This window comes from Oncorhynchus tshawytscha, linkage group LG19 (genome assembly GCF_018296145.1).
Source record: "Oncorhynchus tshawytscha isolate Ot180627B linkage group LG19, Otsh_v2.0, whole genome shotgun sequence".
NCBI lineage: Eukaryota > Metazoa > Chordata > Actinopteri > Salmoniformes > Salmonidae > Oncorhynchus > Oncorhynchus tshawytscha.
In genome coordinates this window covers 32,404,591-32,422,176 of record NC_056447.1, presented here as the reverse complement: position 1 = coordinate 32,422,176, position 17,586 = coordinate 32,404,591, and the positions used below count along the sequence as shown (strand labels likewise).

At 41.5% G+C, this 17,586-nt stretch overlaps 1 protein-coding gene across 2 annotated transcripts in view; it reads right to left on the bottom strand.

Annotated features, from left to right (window-relative positions):
* LOC112218979 (SH3 and multiple ankyrin repeat domains protein 3-like) overlaps positions 1–17,586 on the bottom strand; it is a 273,940-nt gene that overhangs the window by 217,332 nt on the left and 39,022 nt on the right. For both annotated transcript variants that reach the window (XM_042301595.1, XM_042301596.1), the window contains exons 2-3: positions 9,978–10,181; positions 3,745–3,816 (exon numbers count right to left, since the gene is read on the bottom strand). In XM_042301595.1, the coding sequence (XP_042157529.1) occupies positions 3,745–3,816; positions 9,978–10,181 (276 nt within the window). The remainder of the gene's footprint in view (positions 1–3,744; positions 3,817–9,977; positions 10,182–17,586) is intronic.

The following is a 17,586-nucleotide window of genomic DNA, read 5'->3' as shown; positions in this document are numbered from 1 at the left end:
GTGGGACATATAGATAGTGGGAGAGACAGAGGGAGAGTGCATGAGTGGGACATATAGATAGTGGGAGAGAGAGGGAGAGTGCACATGTGGGACATATAGATAGTGGGAGAGACAGAGGGAGAGAGTGCACGTGTGGGACATATAGATAGTGAGAGAGACAGAGGGAGAGAGTGCACGTGTGGGACATATAGATAGTGAGAGAGACAGAGGGAGAGTGCACGTGTGAGACATATAGATAGTGGGAGAGACAGAGGGAGAGTGCACGTGTGGGACAAATAGATAGTGAGAGTGGCACTCATAGAAGACAGCATGCCATATACATTTTCAATGTCTATAAATTAGGTTAATGTTTGACCTCAGCGTGTGTGTGTTTCTCTCTGTGTTTGAACATGCATATATGTGTGTGTGTGTGTTTCTCTCTGTGTTTGAACATGCATATATGTGTGTGTGTGTGTGTGTGTGTGTGTGTGTTAGGCATGGGGTGAAGCTAGCCCCAGCAGACCCAGTCAATACAGTTAATAACTCACCCAGCAGGTCACTGTGAAAGGGGGATTAGTTTGACTGAGAACATTGAGTTGAGATCATGAAATCAACCCCCCTCTCAGAGTAATCTAGTGCTGGAGACCTTATCCGTATTTTTTGAAACTGCACTGTCGGGTAAGGGCTCGTAAATAAGCATTTCACTGTAAAGTCTATTACACCTGTTGTATTCGGTGCATGTGACTAATACAATTCGATTTGATTTGATCTGCTGGCTTAAGTCAACAGCAAACCAAACACTCCAATGACCACTTTTTGGATTATCTGTAGAATTATAACAAGGTGCAACTCCAGAAAATATAATATTCCATCTGAATACAGTAGATTACAGTCAGTGTGCAGTAAGACACTATATCCCTACCACACCTAGCTAGTTACAGTCAGTGTGCAGTAAGACACTATATCCCTACCACACCTAGCTAGTTACAGTCAGTGTGCAGTAAGACACTATATCCCTACCACACCTAGCTAGTTACAGTCAGTGTGCAGTAAACACTTTATCCCTACCACACCTAGCTAGTTACAGTCAGTGTGCAGTAAGACACTATATCCCTACCACACCTAGCTAGTTACAGTCAGTGTGCATTAAGACACTATATCCCTACCACACCCAGCTAGTTACAGTCAGTGTGCAGTAAGACTCTATATCCCTACCACACCTAGCTAGTTACAGTCAGTGTGCAGTAAGACACTATATCCCTACCACACCTAGCTAGTTACAGTCAGTGTGCATTAAGACACTATATCCCTACCACACCCAGCTAGTTACAGTCAGTGTGCAGTAAGACTCTATATCCCTACCACACCTAGCTAGTTACAGTCAGTGTGCAGTAAGACACTATATCCCTACCACACCTAGCTAGTTACAGTCAGTGTGCATTAAGACACTATATCCCTACCACACCTAGCTAGTTACAGTCAGTGTGCAGTAAGACACTATATCCCTACCACACCTAGCTAGTTACAGTCAGTGTGCAGTAAGACACTATATCCCTACCACACCTAGCTAGTTACAGTCAGTGTGCAGTAAGACACTATATCCCTACCACACCTAGCTAGTTACAGTCAGTGTGCAGTAAGACACTATATCCCTACCACACCTAGCTAGTTACAGCCAGTGTGCAGTAAGACACTATATCCCTACCACACCTAGCTAGTTACAGTCAGTGTGTAGTAAGACACTATATCCCTACCACACCTAGCTAGTTACAGTCAGTGTGCAGTAAGACACTATATCCCTACCACACCTAGCTAGTTACAGTCAGTGTGCAGTAAGACACTATATCCCTACCACACCTAGCTAGTTACAGTCAGTGTGCAGTAAGACACTATATCCCTACCACACCTAGCTAGTTACAGTCAGTGTGTAGTAAGACACTATATCCCTACCACACCTAGCTAGTTACAGTCAGTGTGTAGTAAGACACTATATCCCTACCACACCTAGCTAGCAGTCAGTGTGCAGTAAGACACTATATCCCTACCACACCTAGCTAGTTACAGTCAGTGTGTAGTAAGACACTATATCCCTACCACACCTAGCTAGTTACAGTCAGTGTGTAGTAAGACACTATATCCCTACCACACCTAGCTAGCAGTCAGTGTGCAGTAAGACACTATATCCCTACCACACCTAGCTAGTTACAGTCAGTGTGCAGTAAGACACTATATCCCTACCACACCTAGCTAGTTACAGTCAGTGTGCAGTAAGACACTATATCCCTACCACACCTAGCTAGTTACAGTCAGTGTGCAGTAAGACACTATATCCCTACCACACCTAGCTAGTTACAGTCAGTGTGCAGTAAGACACTATATCCCTACCACACCTAGCTAGTTACAGTCAGTGTGCAGTAAGACACTATATCCCTACCACACCTAGCTAGTTACAGTCAGTGTGCAGTAAGACACTATATCCCTACCACACATAGCTAGTTACAGTCAGTGTGCAGTAAGACACTATATCCCTACCACACATAGCTAGTTACAGTCAGTGTGCAGTAAACACTTTATCCCTACCACACCTAGCTAGTTACAGTCAGTGTGCAGTAAGACACTATATCCCTACCACACCTAGCTAGTTACAGTCAGTGTGCAGTAAGACACTATATCCCTACCACACCTAGCTAGTTAGTCAGTGTGCAGTAAACACTTTATCCCTACCACACCTAGCTAGTTACAGTCAGTGTGCAGTAAGACACTATATCCCTACCACACCTAGCTAGTTACAGTCAGTGTGCAGTAAACACTTTATCCCTACCACACCTAGCTAGTTACAGTCAGTGTGCAGTAAACACTTTATCCCTACCACACCTAGCTAGTTACAGTCAGTGTGCAGTAAACACTTTATCCCTACCACACCTAGCTAGTTACAGTCAGTGTGCAGTAAACACTTTATCCCTACCACACCTAGCTAGTTACAGTCAGTGTGCAGTAAACACTTTATCCCTACTAAACATGAGAGACAGAATAGACTAAGGCTGCAGTGACATTAAAGAGTATATTCTTTATTTCTCCGTCTTTCTCTTTCTCTTTATTTATTTCTTTTTCTTTCTTTCTCTCGTTCTCACTCTTCCTCTTGTTTTCTCTCTCTACTCGTTTTCTTTTTCGTTCTTGCTGCCTCCCTCCCCATCTCTTTCATACTTTAAATCTCTCTCTCTCTGTGTCTCTCTCTGTGTGTGTCTCTCTCTCTCTCTGTCTCCATCTCTCTCGCTCCATCTCTGTGTCTCTATGCACATTCCTGCTCTAGCCTGTGTCAGATATGATGTGTCAGTCACACAGTCCCATAGCTCGACTTTGTCCAGCCTGCTCTGATTCTGTTTATTCAATAAAGCAGTCATTTAGCAAGCACTGATGACAGCAGGAATATTTATATTAAACAGAACAATAAGCCAACATTATTACGTGAATGTCATTAGAGACCGCTCAGTTGCAGATGGCCATGGTCCTTCACACACACAGTGAGGAAAAATCAGCTGGTGATGGGCCATTCTCACCAGTGTAAATCTCCTGCCCTCTGATGGGGATGTCAATGCATGCAGTTCTCTCTGCTCTTTCTCTCTTATATATACAGCCTGCCGCCTCAGAATGAGATAGGCTCTGGCCATGTGCACGTATGGTGTATTTTCTATTAAAATCACATCTCCAAATATATAAAAGCTCAGAACGATTATACCAAACCGGGGTGTGTGTGTGTGTTCTTACCTTGGTGTGTAGTTTGGAGAGCTGCTTGTCATCCAGGTGGGACTGTGTGTAGAGACGTCTCTTATAGCGGAACTGGGAGAGGAACACACAGAGACATGGTTACTGGAATAACACTATATTAGTTCATCTGCTAGTTTGTTGGTAAATAAAACAATTCTAGATTAAAAGTCAGATATCCCCTGCCTGCCATACTCAATCTGTCAACAGCAATGTTTATTAGGCCGGTTACAAACCACTGATTTGATAGACAGGTCTCACTGAACACTGTCAGACTATAGCTAAAACATGTAAACCTTGGGGGGGAAGAGGCGATTGTGTGTGTTTGTGTGTGTCTGTGTGAGTGTGTATTTCTTCCTATATTATCAGGACCCCAATGTCCTAACAATTCACCTAAATGTCCTGACACGGTAGGAAAACAAGAACTTTTTTCATGTCCTGAATTTGTTAAAATGCTATTTTAAGCTTAAGGGTTAGGTTTAGTGTTTTGGGGTTAAGGTTAGGATTAGGTACAAAAGTCCTGAAATTTCATGGAAATAAAGCTCTGTGTGTGTGTGTGTGTGTGTGTGTGTGTGTGTGTGTGTGTGTGTGTGTGTGTGTGTGTGTGTGTGTGTGTGTGTGTGTGTGTGTGTGTGTGTGTGTGTGTGTGCGCGCGTGTGTGTGCGCGCGCTTTAGGAGTATAAATCTATGGGAGGGCAGAGGGTAGTGAGGCTGGACTAATCCGTCACTCATATCTATAAACTCCTGCCCTGAGGGAGGGAAGACTGATCTGTTGACTGATCAATGTTATTGAAGAGATGGCAGTAAACACCACTCTCATACAACTACAGAACAGACCTACACATGCATTCATGTAAAAGGGCCCTCTACCTACCCATAGATTTACACTCCTAAAGAACACACACACACGCACACACGCAAAGCCCTAGGCTGTTAGCGAATGTCTAAATGTGCAGGACCTCTCATGTGGCACTGAGCCCCATAGTGTCCCTGTGGACTATAAGGTTAAACTAAGCTATAACTATGACTGCCTGGCATACAGTACACACAGAAACATAGCTACTATAAAGATGTTGTTACCACTTATCTCTTATTTTTAGGGCACAGTGCCCTTGGAAGCTAGACATTTTTTGGTAGTCCATGGTAGCATGAGGGTTTGGTGTTACAAATTGGGAAGGTGTACATTACGTGGGAGGAATTGAACACTTCAAATATCTAATTATCAAGACACAGTAAATCCCTTGGGCTTCTAAACATCATAATTCTGGCCAATGTGTCCTCTTCTCCGTCGTCTCTCTTCCGTGACCCGGAAACCGATAAGTGGTCGAGGAGAGTGTAAATTCTTTAGCAGTTAAATGGAAGAAGTTCCTCCTCTCCTCAATAACCTCCTTTTGGTGAGGAAGTACAAGTGTATCCTACCCGAGTCCTTAGCGGACAAATTTAGAAATCTGCCACACCCCCTTTGAATCGTCTATTGTAAAAACCATAAACTACTTATCCTTTTACCTATAAAATTGCACAACTAACTACATTTGTTTTATCAGTTCATACATTTATTTTGGGATTCCACCCTGTAAACATAATTTGCCTGATGGCACACGATTGGAGGAGTCTAATTTCATACAAGCGCATTTTCGTCTAGTTTCCACTCTCTTCGCCGCCTCTCCCTCAACTACCTTTGACCTTTATCAAAAGGAGTCCAGAGAGGATGGAGGACAGAGGCTGCAGGAGTTGAGCAAATCCAATTGAGAAAAGGCCGACTTCAGTCCTATTCTACGTGCATCAAGGATTTACCTGCAGACATTCTGCTACCTGAACATGATGCAACTACCTGCAAGAACAACATCATCTACTGTTGCTGAATCCATAACACCTGGAGAAAACAATCTATCTGTATTTAGGGAGAAACAGAGCACTTTGCTGATAAGAAAACTGACATTTTCAAAGCCCACAGGAAAGGAACATTTTGTATTTAAACAATGTCGGCTGACTTTTAATAAATCAAACAACGGATATTATAGAATCATTCACTGCAGAAGGTTGGAGTGCACTCTAGTGAGCTATGTATCTATCTATTTATGGCTCTCCCTCACTCCAGAATTTTGGGAGAGATCTAACGATGTTTACTCTATTGACTGTAAAAACATCACATTGGCTGAGTTTCTATATGATCACAAACCATGATCGACACAGGCTACAAATAACTGCTAGAGATGACAGCCGGGAGCTGGGAACACTGCTGTCAGAGTGTGATTATCGCTGCTGAGTTCCACACATATATTATGCACACATCTTACTCACAGAGCAGACTGGATAATTGAATAATTGACAGGTGACATCAATCTCCTAGTGTTCTCTCGGGGGAGAGGGCATACGACAGCAACACAATGAACCAAAGTTAATTGTAAGGATTTTTTTCTATTAATAATGTAAAATGAACAGCTGTACAATAAGACTAATGTGAATGCCAAGTTACAGAGGAGGAACTTCTTGATGCAGTTAAAGCCTTTAAGTTTGGGAAACCTGCAGGGCTGGATGGCATACCTGTTGAGGGATACCAATCCTTTTTTCAACCACTCCTATAATAATGGTAGATTATCAGATACTCAACAAGAAAGTCTGATTTCATTTTTACTGAAACAGGACCCAAGTGGTAAATATAAAGATCCAGTCCATAAAAAAATGTGAGGCCCCTTACAGTGTTGTGATGCAAAAATTATAGCAAAATGCACCGCGCATAGAATTTAAAAGGTATTGTCAGATATTATTCATCCTAATCAGACCGTTTTTTTTACATGGAGGATACACTATAGATAATATAAGACAAGTATCTGAAACAATAAAACACTAAGAAAAATCTGGGAATCCAGGCTAGGCATTCATAGCTGACTTTGAAAAGGCTTTTGACAAAGTACAACTGGAATTTATATATAAATGCCTGGAATATTTAAATGTTGGAGAATACAGTGCCTTCAGAAAGTATTCAGACCCCTGGACTTTTTCCACATTTTTTTTACGTTATAGACATTCTAAAATCTTTTTTTTTTAATGTACCTCAATCTACACGCAATACCCCAGACTTTGGCAAATTTATTTAAAAAAAATTAAAAATGAAATTTTACATTTGCATAAGTATTCAGACCCTTTACTCAGTACTTTGTTGAAGCACATTTGGCAGCGATTACAGCCTCGAGTATTCTTGGGTATGACACTACAAGCTTGGCACATCTCTATTTGGGGAGTTTTTACTATTCTTCTCTGCATATCCTTTCAAACTCAATCAGGTTAGATTGGGTTCAAGTCCAGGCTCTTGCTGGGCCACCTAAGGAAATTCAGAAACTTGTCCCGAAGCCACTCCTGCATTGTCCAGACTGTGTGCTTAGGTTCGTTCTCCTGTTGGAAGGTGTACCTTCACCCCAGTCTGAGGTCCTGAGCACTCTGGAGCAAGTTTTCATCAAGAATCTCTCTTTACTTTGCTCCGTTCATCTTTGCTTCGATCCTGACTAGTCTCCCAGTCCCTGCCGCTGAAAAACATCCCCACAGCATGATGCTGACACCACCAAGCTTCACTGTAGGGATGGTGCCAGTTTTCCTCCAGACGTGACACTTGGCATTCAGGCCAAAGAGTTCAATATTGGTTTCATCAGACCAGAGAATCTTGTTTCTCATGGTCTGAGAGTCTATAGGTGCCTTTTGGCAAACTCCAAGCGGGCTCCCCCGATTGCTCAGTTTGGCTGGACGGACAGGCTCTAGGAAGAGTCTTGGTGGTTCCAAACGTCTTCCATTTAAGAATGATGGAGGCCACTGTGTTATTGGGGACCTTCAACGCTGCAGAAATGTTTTGGTACCCTTCCCCAGATCTGTGCTTCGACGCGATCCTGTCTCGGAGAGCTATGGACAATACCTTCACCCTCATGGCTTTGTTTTTGCTCTGACACACACTGTCAACTGTGGGACCTTATATAGACAGTTGTGTGCCTTTCCAAATCATGTCCAATCAATTGAATTTAGCACAGGTGGATTACAATCAAGTTGTAGCAATATCCCAAGGATGACCAATGGAAACAGGATGAACCTGAGCTCAATTTCGAGTCTCATAGCAAAAGGTGTGAATACTTAAGTAAATATGGTATTTATATTTTTATTTTTAATACATTTGCTAAAATGTCTAAAAAACTGTTTTTGTTTTGTCATTATGGGGTATTGTGTGGAGATTACTGAGGATTTAACAAAAAAGTTATACATTTTAGAATAAGGCTGTTATGTAACAAAATGTCAAAAAAGTCAAGAGGTCTATGTACTTTCCAAAGGCCCTGTATCTTATACAATGGGTTAAAGTTCTGTATAGTAACCATAGGTGTAAAACAGTAAATAATGGCTTCTTCTCAGAAAGTATTAAACTGTCAAGGGGAGTAAAACAAGGTTGTCCACTATCGGCATATCTACAGTGTATTTATTATGGCCATCCAAATTTTAGATCAGATCAAACAAATATTTCAAGTGGCTCAGTACAATACATTTTAATAAAACATTTGCAAAAATGGATAAGATCTTGCTACCATGCAAAGGAAAATACCTTTCTATTTGTGAAAAATCACCCTGATTAACTCTTTAGTCATATCCCAGTTTACCTATTTGCTTATGGCCTGTTTTTAAAATTATATTAGCAAGAAATAATCAATTTTATCTGGAACAGTAAGCCAGATAAAATTAAATAGGCCTATTTATATAATGAATATTAATTCAGAGGGCAGAAATGATTAAGTATTAAAGCATTAGACCTCTTACTAAAGTTTTAGAAAAGTTATACTTAAATCTGAACTGGATTTCTAGCAGATTAGTAAGAATGTCTCACCCCACGTTCAAGAATGGCCTTTTTATCTTTATTCAGATTACAACCTCTCACTTACGGATATTTGAAAATTAAATAATCTTCAAAATATCGTTATTTAAAAAACAATCCATTGAAAGTTGGTTTCAACTTCAGTTTAATCCACCAGAAAACAAATATTATGTTTGAACTCAAATATACTAAAAAAAAAAACATTATGCATAAAATAAAAAATAAAAAGAAGTATAATCTTTGTAAATTATATCATGAATAAGACTGGTGGAGTCACACATGTAGCGAACCAAAATATATGGAAATGTCAGCTCTACCCAAAATGACAACCAACGAATTGCAGCATTACTGCAAAAATGGAAGAGGTAAGTGGAAGGGGGAGAAAGTAAGCAACTTGTCTGTCGGCCCTGCATTAAATACCATAAATTGGTTAAAGAAAATTGTGCTGAATAAAAAAGTATACCAGTTTCATTTAAGGACCAACAAATTGACAGCTGTCCCATGTAGAATAATTGGGAAGAGATTTTCGGTGTACCGATTCCATGGCAACAACTGATAAACATAACGACGCCGGATTCAAAACTTTTTCAATTAAAATTATTATACAAAATTCTTGCAACCAACAGAATGTTATTTATATGGGGATACAACCATCCCATCTCTATAGATTTTACTTCAAAGAGACAGAATCACTTGATCATTTGTTTTGGTACTGTCCATATGTAGCTTGTTTTTGGTCACAGGTTCAAGAAGGGCTGAAGAATTGTAACATTTACCTGCAGCCAACTCTGCAAATAGCACTGCTGGGTGATTTGAAAAGTCATAGTCAATTGATCAATGATATAGTAATACTCGGAGAAAAAATGTTTACAATCTGTTGAACCTATGAGAATGGAAAGTTTGAGAACTTTTGTGAAACTTCACAGCACAGTTGAAAATGGCAAATAGAATGAAACTGAATCGTCTTCAGAGATATGTGAAAGGGGTTGAGGGTAGCTGAAGGATGGGACTAAAAACAAACAAAAGATAAATATTGTAAATTATATTATGTCCGTAAATGTATACAGTATGTGTAAGATGGAAGTAGAAGCCTAAGTGTTGTTGTCCATTAGTTTACTCCAATTAGGGGAGGGGTGGTAGGGTTTGGGGAAACAAAACAATATATGGGGGATTGGAAATTATGAAGACAATTACATTGATGGAAGCCACAATCTATCTGCAATATTAAAGCTGATGAACCCAATAAACTAGAACAACAACAAAAAACACCATGACAGCAACAGGACAGAGAACACACTCACACACACAGAAACAAACATCCACATACAACACATATTAAATAGACCTGAACACACACATAGAAACATGTTAATGACAGAGGGGGCAGGCCTACCTCCAGGTATGGTACAGGGGTAGCAGAAGGCAGTGGGTATTCCTTCAGCTGCCTCTCCTCATCCAGGAACTTGCCAGCCTTTCCATTGTGAGCTGGCTGGAAGAGGCCGTAGTTCAGCACGTCCTTCAGACTCTGGTTCAAAGTACACAGGATATGCTGCTTAGATAACCAGATAGGAGCATCCACGTCGAACTTCATACATTTCTGAAGGGAGAGAGGAGAGAGCAGGGGACAGTTATGAGTTAGGAGAGGTTAATAATGCAGTGTGTGAATACCTAAACAAATGAAAACACACACACAATCCCAGTGCAACCCTCACACCACCTTACAGACTGCAGTACAGAGAGAGAGAGATCATGCACATACTTATATAATGAACTAACTCATTCACACAGTTATCAAATCATTGATAAATGATTTCCTGCCATAGAGAACACTCAAAAGGGTGGTGCTAGAAACCCTTGACCAGATAAGAGCTTGCAGCACTAGACTCAGGAAGTCAGATGAAACACTGGCATAGGCTCTCCCATCTCAGGCCCCTAGCATATCTTACCATTTAAATGATACATCATGATGCATGCTCTCAATGTTACCCAGAGGTATTGAGGTTAAGTGTCTGGCTCAGGAACAGGACTGAAGCCAGCTATGCCATACAGTATTCAGGATATGATCATCAGTGACCATCTGATCAGCAGTCCATCTATTCATGCACACTGTATAGGGTTTATTCCTAATCATACTATAACATTAAAACCATACATGTTATATACTGTATATAACATAAAACTTGTTAAGGGAGACCTACAGTGTTGGTAAAACACTTCCTTCTAGTTACCACATTTTGGAGCGCTGAGCTATACAGAAAACACTGAAAGAATTCAGAGAGAAGGGAGAGACCGGAGAGAGAAGAGAGGGAGAGAGAGAGCAAAAACTGTTTTCAGGAGGTGGATACACCCCATCAGCGATAAATCAATCCAATACATCACTGCAACATCAATACACAAGCATCCAACCACAGAACATCTGTTACCTCCCATCAGTACACCACAACCACAGAACATCTGTTACCTCCCATCAGTACACCACAACCACAGAACATCTGTTACCTCCCATCAGTACACCACAACCACAGAACATCTGTTACCTCCCATCAGTACACCACAAGTACAGCCCCATGTCAATACACAAACATAGAACAAAGCCAGCACAGCTCTGTGTGTACAGTGATAACATCACCAACACCTCAACTATAAGACACCAGTATCAAAACCACATAGCAGCAGCATCACCATCCTCCCACTGTCTCTACTCTGTCTTTCACTGTACAATTAAACAATGCACACATACACACACACACAAACACTGTCATTCCCTCTTCAGGGACTCCTCTTCTGCCATTTGCTTGCTGAGAGAAAATAATTTGTTTTTCTCCAAACCCTACAAAACTGACATCAAATACAGCTTTGAAACCAACTCCCTCTTACCTTGGAGAAAGACTGGAGTTTACTTTATTTTACAGGACACAGGGAGAGAAAACATTGACAGAAGATAGGCAACCAGAGAACCGAGAGAGAGAGAGAGAGAGGAAGAGATTAAGAGAAATGAGGCCGCCATGGAGGTTGCTAGGGTTGTTTTCAACAAACTTACCAATGATGCTGATTGCTGTGATAAGGCTCTGCTATAGAATCTTACCCTGAAAACTTTACAACCTAACATATTCTTCAATTAAGGCCCTACTTGGCTGTAGGGTCTAGTTGACCGTTTTTTTAGAGCCTATTTTGTCAAATGCCATTGTCCACAGCTGCATTTAGTCTGCATAAAATTCCACAATTGTTTACTGCTCCAGCTATGGAATACTTCCTGACAAATCAAACGGACTTCTTCCACTGCTCTATGTTAGCTACATACAGTGTTTCAGTCTGAGACTGCCATCGTTGAAGTTGTTTGTGGTGATGTCAAATAGAGGGGTGTCGTACAAAACGAAGTCATCTCTAAACAGAGTATCAAAGCCAATGATGTTCTTTCAAAATGCTTCTTCACCCACGTGTGTTTTGGCTCTGGCCCAACCCATCGTTTTTTGGGACCAATCAGAATGGTTAGAATGTGTTTGCGTTTTAGAATTGTCGGGGAGGTCCAGGCTCATTGCGGAGAAGAAACTAACAACCATGAGCGTATCGTTTTGCTGGAGCAAGGAGTCTTCTAAGACCTGATTCAGCTAATCAAGGTCTTGAGGATCCTCCCTAGAGCTGGGGCAAAATCCTGCAGATGGATATCTATCGCCCCAGGAGGGGGAAAACACAAACCATTCTATGGATGCTGTGACCAAGTTATGGTCCAAAAATATGGCAGAGCTATCAATAAAAACCGATAAGTAGAGTCAAGATGCTCCCCACTGTCTGGTGTGAAACACCATAGCATTCTCAGTACCATTGTTGTCTACACTGAGGCTGGACAGACCTTCAGCGCCCTTTCTTCTCTTACAGTTTCCTTTTCATCCAAATAGCTTTTCCCTCTCTCCTTTCTGTTTCCTCCCTTCTTCATATCCAGTAAAGTCTGCCTTCTCTGTCAACTGTCTTGTGCAGCTAACACTCCTCTCTCGCTCCTCTCCATCCTTACCCTCTCTTCCTCTTCTCCCCATCTGCTAACCCTATGTGCCTCCTCTTCCATTATCCTCTTTTCTCCCTTGTCTCCCCTCCCTCCAGCCACCCCTTTTGCCTTCCCTCTCTCCCTAAAGAATATCTCCCTCCTCCTTTTCTTCCTCTATGAACTGCAGTGCAGGGTCAGCCTGATAGGACAGAATAGAGAGAGAGAGAAAGGGAGAGGGGGGGGGTAGAGAAGAAAGTATATGATAACAAGTATGAATATGCATGGAAAAGAAAGAAAGACAGAGGCCCGGTCCCCTGAGAGAGAAAAAGAGTGGGAGGTGAATGAAAAAGAGACAGATAGTTACTCCTTACTCAGCACTTTCTTCACCTACAGCAGCGATTTGTCAGTGAAATGACAGTAGAGAACAGAAGAGGACAAACAGTACCTTCAGAAAGAATTGACACCCCTTTACTTTTTCCACATTTTGCTGTGTTACAAAGTGGGAATAAAATGGATTACAATGTTTTGGTCCACGATCTACACAAACTGCTCTCATGTCAAAGTGGAAGAAAAATTCTAACATTTATAAAAAAGGAATGAAAAATAAAACACTAATGTATCTTGATGAAACAAAAATTCATCCCCCAGAGTCAATACATGTTAGAATCTTTAGAAGCGATTACAGCTGTGAGTCTTTCTGGGTAATTCTCTAAGAGCTTTGAAAACCTGGATTGTACAATATTTGCACATTATGCTATAAAAAAATACTTCAAGGTCTGTCAAGTTGGTTGTTGATCATTGCTAGACAGCCATTTTCAGGTCTTGCCATCCATTTTCAAGCCGATTTAAGTCAATACTGTAACTAGGCCACTCAGGAACATTCAACGTTGTCATGGTAAGCAACTCCAGTGTATATTTGGCCTTGTGTTTTAGGTTATTGTCCTGCTGAAAGGTGAATTTGTCTACTCTGTCTGTTGAAAAGTAGACAAGCAAGTTTTTCTCTAGGATTTTGCCTGTGCTTAGCTCTATTTTATTTATGTTATCCTAAAGAAAACTCCATAGTTGTTGCCGATGACAAGCATACCCATAACATGATGCAGTCACCACCATGCTTGAAAATATGAAGAGTGGTACTCAGTGATGTGATGTGTTTGCCCCAAACATTATACAAAGCGTTAAGGACATATTTTTTTGCATTTTTACTTTAGTGCCGTATTGCAAACAGGATGCATGCTTTGGAATATTTATTTTCTGTACATGCGTCCCTCTATTTACAAGTAGGTTAGTATTGTGCAGTAAGTACAATGTTGCTGAGCCATCCTCAGTTTTCTCCTATCACAGCAATTAAACTCCATAACTACCAATAGGTGGCGATCTTTGCAAGGCATTGGAAAACCTCCCTGGTCTTTGTGGTAGAATCTGTTTTTGAAATTCATTGCTCGACTGAGGGACCTGAAAGATACAGTACATTCTGAAGGTATGCAGAGCCCTTGACCTTTTCCACATTTTGTTGCGTTACAGCCTTTAAAAAAAAATTGGATTACATTTTTTTAAAATCCTCATCAACCTACACACAGTACCCCATAATAAAATTGTTTCTTGCACATTTATTAAAAATAAAAACATAAATACCATATTTACATTAGTATTCAGACCCTTTGCTATGAGACTCTAAATTGAGCTCAGGTGCATCCTGTTTCCATTGATCATCCTTGAGATGTTTCTACAACTAGATTGAAGTCCACCTGTGGTAAATTCAATTGATTGGACATGATTTGGAAAGGCAAACACCTGTCTATATAAGGTCCCACAGTTGACAGTGCATGTCATAGCAAAAACCAATCCATGAGGTATAACCAAGCCATGAGGTAAAACCAAGCCATGAGGTAAAACCAAGCCATGAGTGGTGGCAGCATCATGCTGTGGGGATGTTTTTCAGCGGCAGGGACCGGGAGACTAATCAGGATCGAGGGAAAGATGAACGGAGCAAAGTACAGAGAGATCCTTGATGAAAACCTGCTCCAGAGCGCTCAGGACCTCAGCCTGAGGCAAAGGTTCACCTTTTAACAGGACAACCACCCTAAGCACACAGCCAAGACAATGCAGGAGTGGCTCTGAATGTCTCTAAATGCCCTTGAGTGGCCCAGTCAGCGACGCTCCCCATCCAACCTGACAGAGCTTGAGAGGATCTGCAGAGAAAAATGGGAGGAACTCCCCAAATAGAGGCGTGCCAAGCTTGTAGTGTCATACCCACGAAGACTCAAGGCTTTAATCGTTGCCAAGCCTGCTTCAACAAAATACTGAGTAAAGGATCTGAATTCTTATGTAAATGTAATATTTCAGTGTTCTATTTTTAATACATTGCAAACATTTCTAAAAACCTGTTTTTGCTTTGTCATTATAGGGTATTGTGTATCGATTGAGAGAGATTATACGCAACGATACCAAGAAACTGTCCAAAAGTCCTCCTCCATTCCTGTCACTATTGAAAGAGATCGTGATACCTCACATCTCAAAATAGGGCTACTTATTAATGTTAGATCCCTTACTTCAAAGGCAATTATAGTTAACCCTCGCAAGGCTGCAGGCCCAGACGGCATCCCCAGCCGCGCCCTCAGAGCATGAGCAGACCAGCTGGCCGGTGTGTTCACGGACATATTCAATCAATCCCTATACCAGTCTGCTGTTCCCACATGCTTCAAGAGGGCCACCATTGTTCCTGTTCCCAAGAAAGCTAAGGTGACTGAGCTAAACGACTACCGCCCCGTAGCACTCACTTCCGTCATCATGAAGTGCTTTGAGAGACTAGTCAAGGACCACATCACCTCCACCCTACCTGACACCCTAGACCCACTCCAATTTGCCTACCGCCCAAATAGGTCCACAGACGATGCAATCTCAACCACACTGCACACTGCCCTAACCCATCTGGACAAGAGGAATACCTATGTGAGAATGCTGTTCATTGACTACAGCTCGGCATTCAACACCATAGTACCCTCCAAGCTCGTCATCAAGCTCTAGACCTATCCACATTTGCAGACGACACTACAGTGGTAGGCTTGATTACCAACAACGACGAGACGGCCTACAGGGAGGAGGTGAGGGCCCTCGGAGTGTGGTGTCAGGAAAATAACCTCACACTCAACGTCAACAAAACTAAGGAGATGATTGTGGACTTCAGGAAACAGCAGAGGGAACTCCCCCCTATCCACATCGATGGAACAGTAGTGGAGAGGGTAGTAAGTTTCAAGTTCCTCGGCATACACATCACAGACAAACTGAATTGGTCCACTCACACAGCCTCTTCAACCTCAGGAGGCTGAAGAAATTCGGCTTGTCACCAAAAGCACTCACAAACTTCTACAGATGCACAATCGAGAGCATCCTGGCGGGCTGTATCACCGCCTGGTACGGCAATTGCTCTGCCCACAACCGTAAGGCTCTCCAGAGGGTAGTGAGGTCTGCACAACGCATCACCGGGGGCAAACTACCTGCCCTCCAGGACACCTACACCACCCGATGTTACAGGAAGGCCATAAAGATCATCAAGGACAACAACCACCCGAGCCACTGCCTGTTCACCCCGCTATCATCCAGAAGGCGAGGTCAGTACAGGTGCATCAAAGCTGGGACCGAGAGACTGAAAAACAGCTTCTATCTCAAGGCCATCAGACTGTTAAACAGCCACCACTAACATTGAGTGGCTGCTGCCAACACACTGACACTGACTCAACTCCAGCCACTTTAATCATGGGAATTGATGGGAAATGATGTAAAATATCACTAGCCACTTTAAACAATGCTACCTAATATAATGTTTACATACCCTACATTATTCATCTCATATGTATACGTATATACTGTACTCTATATCATCTACTGCATCCTTATGTAATACATGTATCACTAGCCACTTTAACTATGCCACTTTGTTTACATACTCATCTCATATGTATATACTGTACTCGATACCATCTACTGTATCTTGCCTAAGCTGCTCTGTACCATCACTCATTCATATATCTTTATGTACATATTCTTTATCCCCTTACACTGTGTATAAGACAGTCGTTTTTTGTTGTTGGAATTGTTAGTTAGATTACTTGTTGGATTAATACTGCATTGTCGGAACTAGAAGCACAAGCATTTCGCTACACTCGCATTAACATCTGCTAACCATGTGTATGTGACAAATAAAATTGGATTTGATTTGATTTAGTCAATTAACTAATCACTGATCATAATCTTGATGTGATTGGCCTGACTGAAACATGGCTTAAGCCTGATGAATTTACTGTGTTAAATGAGGCCTCACCTCCTGGTTACACTAGTGACCATATCCCCCGTGCATCCCGCAAAGGCGGAGGTGTTGCTAACATTTACGATAGCAAATTTCTATTTACAAAAAAAAAGAAAGACATTTTCATCTTTTGAGCTTCTAGTCATGATATCTATGCAGACTACCCAATCACTTTTTATAGCTACTATTTACAGGCCTCCTGGGCCATATACAGCATTCCTCATTGAGTTCCCTGAATTCCTATCGGACCTTGAAGTCATAGCAGATAATATTCTAATTTTTTGGTGACTTTAATATTCACATGGAAACGTCCACAGACCCACTCAAAGGCTTTCGGAGCCATCATCGACTCAGTGGATTTTGTCCAACATGTCTCTGGACCTACTCACTGTCACAGTCATACTCTGGACCTAGTTTTGTCCCATGGAATAAATGTTGTGGATCTTAATGTTTTTCCTCATAATCCTGGACTATCGGACCACCATTTTATTACGTTTGCAATTGCAACAAATAATCTGCTCAGACCCCAAACAAGGAGCATCAAAAGTCGTGCTATAAATTCACAGACAACACAAAGATTCCTTGATGCCCTTTCAGACTCCCTCTGCCTAACCAAGGGTGTCAGAGGACAAAAATCAGTTAACCACCTAACTGAGGAACTCAATTTAACCTTGCACAATATCCTAGATGCAGTTGCACCCCTAAAAACTAAAAACATTT